This window comes from Dendrobium catenatum, unplaced genomic scaffold (assembly GCF_001605985.2).
Source record: "Dendrobium catenatum unplaced genomic scaffold, ASM160598v2 fragScaff_scaffold_1022, whole genome shotgun sequence".
NCBI lineage: Eukaryota > Viridiplantae > Streptophyta > Magnoliopsida > Asparagales > Orchidaceae > Dendrobium > Dendrobium catenatum.
The window spans coordinates 3,912,433-3,918,432 of NW_021319484.1; the positions used below are offsets into that span (position 1 = coordinate 3,912,433).

A 6,000-nucleotide genomic window follows, 5' to 3' on the forward strand; every position below is an offset into this window, starting at 1 on the left:
CATCCTCTTCATGCAGGTATTGAATCGGACAAGGAAGATTGTAGGCTGTGGTTGTTGCCACTGTCTATAAAGGCCCACAACACACACATACATTAGGTATCAGGGAAGAGTAAATTAGTCTCCTTATTTGTTGTTGTCCTGCTCTCATTTAGTTGTGATTGTCTCTGGAACTTTAGTGATATGGTTAATGTCTGTTAAGCCTTCTCCTTTATTTATTTGTTTGTTTTCTCTTCCTTTTTTTAATCTTTTAGACATTTCTTTTATAGGGGTATTTTAATAATTACTTGCTCTTTGGCCTTTTTTTTGCTTTTTTGTTTCCTATAAATACCTAAGGCTCATTTGAGGAGGGATGTTTTTTTTAGAGTTTATTTTCAGTATATCCTAAGGTGACGGTTTATTCCCTTATTTTACGTGAGGTAGTAAGGGAATCGTAGTGAAGTCCAAGACTTTGCCAAGACCTATTAATCCTCCCTTGTGATTGTTTTTTTCCTTGCGATAGATTTTTCCCAGCAACAGAGCAGCATAGGACGTTACTCTTGAGGAAGCAGTGTTCGAACTGTAGTTTTGGATGGAGTTCCTGCAGACTGAATTGTTGTGCAGGAACTATTAGCCAGAAATTTCACTTGCAAATGATGTGGTGGTGGAATTTTTGCTATCCTCAGTGGATTAAAATATTTTATGATTGAATAGTATATATAAAATAATGTATTATCCTGGGGGATAAAAATATTTTTTTATTATGGACTCGACAATTAAATTTGTATTTTTTTTTTATATTTTACTAGTGATTTTTTCTTTATCAATATGTTTGATTAAATGGAGTTTATTATATTTTTGGGTAAAAGTTCCTCATAGGGGTAAGTCCCTATGATTAATTACATCCTAATAATTTGTCTCTTAAGAAAATATTTGATTAAAATTGTAATTTACATCGTTTCATCAAAACATTGACTAATATTTAGCTGATTTTTTTAAATCCTTATCAAAGATTTGATCTTTGAGAATTTCAAGGGAGATTGAATCAACTTAAAGTCAATTCTTTGAATGGAAGCCATATGTGAAAATTGTAGGAAGACTTGATTTGTATGGTCTCAAAGGTATTCAAAACTATCTTATGTTAAACTTTATATTTTGAAATTAGATTTATATTTAAATTGACTAGTAAGTTGAGGATCTCATTCTAATAACACAAGTTGGAGGAAATGCCAAAGAAAATGAGAGCTTATGATGTAACTGAGAATAACACCAGTCTTAGATCTTAAATCTAAGGTGAGAACCATCAATAGATAATAACTTCAACATAAATCTAACGGAATGCATGTGACTTACAAACTTGAAATCCTCACTTGGATAGTCAACACGACTTTGTGCTTGCTATCCTTGCTAAGCAAGATTACCATCTAACCTATCTCAGTGCTTTTAAAATTGTGATGTTTGGTCTCAATACATATGCAAGTTAGGTAAGACTACTTTAATTTAAAGAAAAAGGCTTACAACTTAGCCACTTAAGCAAAGATATCTGACTATATGGTTTACAAATGCTGCCTTGTAATATATTTTTTATTATGTGGCCCTTAATGTGAGGCTTTTATCTACATATGCTCAATGCTTATTTTTTTTTAATTTTGAAAACTTGAATTATTTTAGAATGCTATGCAATTTTTGTTGGGGAAAAAATATTATCCAATGGTTGATTTTATATTGTTTAAATTTTAATTAATAAACTGTTGACCCGCAAGACTGAAACAAAAAAAATAAAATCAATCAAATCTTACCTACTCCCTGCAGCCCCACATCGCGCGACATCCTCCCACGCGCTGGCACGCCGAAGCCGCATCTCCCACGTCGTCTATACGACGCGAATGCGTCGTTAAATAGTCGAAGGGAGGCTTCGTTCGGCCGATTCCCACAAGCTCTCTCTCCGATCCTCCCTCTGTTTCCACGACCAGAGCCGGCCGAACTCCCTCCGACGCCGTTCGACCACGCTCCTCCGACCGACTTCCCTCATTTGACGACTTTCCCTTCTCGGTCGGGTCGGATCGGAAGCCAGAACGAGAACTCTCCAGATGTTCGACATAGTTTCCAGGGGAACAAATGTTTAGTGTGCATGTTGTATTCAGATATTAGCATCAAATATCAAGATTCAGGAATGGATGAAAACTACTTTCAGTATCAGGAGCTACACCCAGATTACCTGAGTTGTTTATTGCCATGGTCGGAGTTGGAAATGAAACAATAAAATCAATGCCTTTGAAACAAAATATATACATAAGTATATATATATTACTTGGCTTTGTTGAAAAATGAGCCTTTTTTTGCACTGAAAACTTCATTGAAAGCATTCTGAAATGCCTCCTTAGCAACTTTATATATCACCGCAGAAGTAGCCCCTTCTTCTGCATACCTAATGGCATCACGACATAAGTCATTGAACCGCAAACTAAATGCTCTAAAGCTGTTGCTTGGAACATGTGCACAATTTTCATAGGATAAAATAGCACTCTTAGCATTCCTAGTCCACCTCCTCAAAATGTACTCTGATGGAAGTGTAAGAACACAAAGAACCATCAAAACTCTAAACACATGTCTGCATAATATACCAGAAGTTTCATACATAGAGCAGCTGCAATTTATGGTCTTTTCAGAAGCATTATACATGACAAGGTATGCTCTATTAGTATCATCAACTTTTGTAACACGGAACTTGCTAATCAATCCATCCTCGACTTTATCCATCAAAAAACCAGAAGCCTCAACAAGCTCTTCTTGAAATAAGTCAAATATCACTCTGGTATATATTTCAGATGCTTGCTTCTCCATTGGTGATGGAGTCTTCATAATAGGCTTTGAATGAATCATAGCAAAATCAGCATGTATTTCCTTCTCACACTGGCCTGCCATGGCTTTATCAAACTGAGACACTAGATCCCGCAATGTAGTTGTTGTAAGGGAGTTCCTTTGGAAGAAATTGTGCATTCTTTCAGATTTCAAGGCGCTGCCAGGCATCTCAGCATAAAAAGTACCTCTGATATACACTGGAACCCACCTTTGGCGTACATTATAAAGGGATTTTAACCACATGTTTCCCTCCAACCCATATTTATCGAGGAGCAACCTCCAAGACAACTCAAATTCTCCACTGCTTTCAGATTCATTCACGCATTTCTTAAACTCATTCTTGAATGAAGCATACTCTGAATAAACATCTGGAAGTTTCTCCTTGCATTTTCGAAATATGTCCCTTTGGCAAAAACGGTGTTGGACGTTAGGGAAAACCTTTGCAGAAGCCGATCCAATTACCTCATTAAATGGGGTGACAAAAGAAACTGGATACCGTCCGCTCATCAAAGAAAGCCATGTCTCAAATAGCCAGATAAATGAAGCTTCATTCTCATCAGTCATGAAAGCACAACCAAACACAATAAGTTGCCTGTGATGATTCATTCCTGAGAAAGCAGCGAAAGGCACCATTCGCTTATTCTTCTTACAGGTCATATCAAAAACAACAGCATCACCGAAGTAGCCATACGCCATTCTAGCCCTAGCATCGGCCCAAAACACATTTGCCAAACAATTATTCTGATCAACTTGGACTGCATAGAAGAATGCTGGATTATCAGTCTGCATCCTTTTGAAATACTCCAACAAGCTCTGGGCCACTCCACCACCAACTCCAAGCCCATTCTGCTGCGCCTCTGAAACACTACTTGGAATGAGCTCCCAGGGCTTCTTAGCCAGCTTCTTCTGGAGAGAAGGAAACTGCTTCGGAACAATCCCAAGGGGATGGCAGTGCTCAAGCACACACCGGGATACCACCCACTGGCCATTCTCTCGGCGATTGACCTGAAGCATGGCCTTGCAACCCTCACGAGAGGAGATTCGATTGCGACGCTTCTTGGTGAGGTCGAAGGGATCCTTCTTGGTCGGCCGCCCTTGTTTCGAGCATACAAACCGGCGCATGATCACTGTGTCATCCACCCTGGAGGTGAAAGACTTGCTGTTGCGAACCCGGAAGCCGACGCGCTCGGCATAGGCCGAATAGAAGGCCCGAGCGTCATCCGAAGAGTCAAACTCCATCCCAAGCCTCGGCTCCAACTGATCGCTTCCGGTGAGGAAGTCATCGATACATTCAGAACCTGGGTGCTCCACACGGGAACTTTCCCCACCGCTTCCACCTTGTAGCGGGACGGAGACCAGGGATAAAATTGAGATGTCCTGCTCGTCCATATGGGGCTGCTCGGACTGGATTTGGATCACGGGCTCTACCTCGTCTTCCTGGGAATGATCAAACCCTAGGGAAGCGGATAGGGTTGAGGCGCTCTCCATCTAAAAATCCCGCTGCAGAAGCAGGCAAACGTGAGATCTTTAGCAACGGAGCTTCTAAAGCCATTAAAGCTAGACAAAACAAATGCGGAAAGAAAAGGGAATTAGAAGCAAGCCCCCCAAACAAAACAACGAAATAAAAGAGAAATTAGGGATTCCGCCATTCCAATACCTTAAAACTTCGAATCAACGGAAATTGAGTTCACGATACTTTATCAAATACCAATTTGCATCGAGAGTGAAATTGAGCGTTAGAACCCTAACTCCGCTCCTGCCAATGGCGCCGCGACAACCGTGAGCCGCTTCCGTGGGTTTAATTAACAAGAGCCGGCAAGAGGCTGGCCCTGGAATTCCTCGATCTAGACCATCCATTTTTGTTGTGAAGATATGGAGGATTGTGATTGGCAGGCGAGCTGTTGTTGACTTCCTGGGCGTGAATGAAAGTAGGTGGACCCACAAATCAGTGGGGCCCATTTGGACGGATGCGATATCGGGCGATGGTAGCAGGATAGGTGAAAGTTGAGGCGGAGGGCACGGGACTGTTGCCGCGCAGGCGCGGTTTTTGACGTAACTCCTCGCAAGCTTTCAGGGAAATGGGCAATAGCGGTTTATTTAAAATATATAAATAAATACAATAACAATATTAAGATTTCATATGGGGTCATTATTTTTTCTATTACATTCAAAAAATTGTAAATTAACAAATTATTGTAAAAAATAATAAGAAAATTATCTCAGATAAACCATAAGTCTTTAGCTTCATTTGAGATAGTTTTATTACTGTGTTTTTAAGCAGCTCTTTAATTTAAAAAAAAAAAATAGTTTATAATTTTTTTTTCCTAAAAAAATTATTTTAGAATGCATTAAGAATGTCTTCCCAAAGGAGACTTAAGTGCGATCAGCTATATGAAAATTTTTTCTCCATTGAATTCAATTAAAAGTGAAATTCCCATTTAAATTAAATAAAAATGTCATTTCTAATACTTTCTAATTTTTAGGTGTACTTCTATCTTTCTTAAAAATATTTCTTAACATATGTTCGATATAATGCATCTAGAATGGTTCCTCCGACCTTTGGTCGCCCTACAACGGTCCCTCCGACTTCGGTTGCCCAACAATGGTTCATCTGACCTCCATCACCTGCCAACTACAATCTCCACAACCTCAGTCCCCTAGACTCTCCATCACTCAACTACAGTCTCTTCGACCACCGTCACACGACAAAGATCCCTTCAACCTCAATCGTCCGCCTACTATAACCCCTCCAACCTCTTTCACCCAATAATGGTCCCCACTATCTCAATTGCTCGATTGTGTTCCCTCCGACCTCAATTACTCATCGACTACGGTCCCTTCGACCTTTATTGCCCACCAATTATAGTCCTTCCGACCAACGCCGCCTTACTATGGTCCCTCTGATCACAGTCATTAGTCAACTATGATCCTTCCAACCACCGTCGTCCAATTACGATCCCTTCAACCTTCTTCACTCGATTATGGTTTTGTTGACCAAACGAACAAGTCAATGTTCTTTGAGAATAGCTCTCATGTCAACGAATCCTTCCAACTTTAATTATGTCATTTACTCTATACGGCTTATATATATTTGTTGTATTGAGCATATGCCTTTCTCCAAATAAGAGCATCATTTATAATCAATAGAAAACAATAGCGATT

General features: G+C 39.8%; 1 protein-coding gene across 2 annotated transcripts; it reads right to left on the reverse strand.

Moving 5' to 3' along the window:
* Positions 1-2,056: 2,056 nt before the first annotated feature.
* On the reverse strand, positions 2,057-4,673 carry LOC110110258 (protein FAR1-RELATED SEQUENCE 5-like). Of its 2 annotated transcripts, none has more exons than XM_020841642.2 (2): positions 4,496-4,673; positions 2,057-4,395 (listed from the first exon to the last, which is right to left on the reverse strand). In XM_020841642.2, exon 2 carries the CDS (start codon positions 4,324-4,326, stop codon positions 2,284-2,286), a length of 2,043 nt encoding a protein of 680 aa, XP_020697301.1. In that variant the 5' UTR covers positions 4,327-4,395; positions 4,496-4,673; the 3' UTR covers positions 2,057-2,283. The 2 variants fall into 2 exon arrangements, with proteins under 2 accessions (XP_020697301.1, XP_020697302.1); XM_020841643.2 differs by having other exon boundaries at positions 2,057-4,338; positions 4,496-4,672.
* Between the last annotated feature and the right edge of the window lie 1,327 nt (positions 4,674-6,000).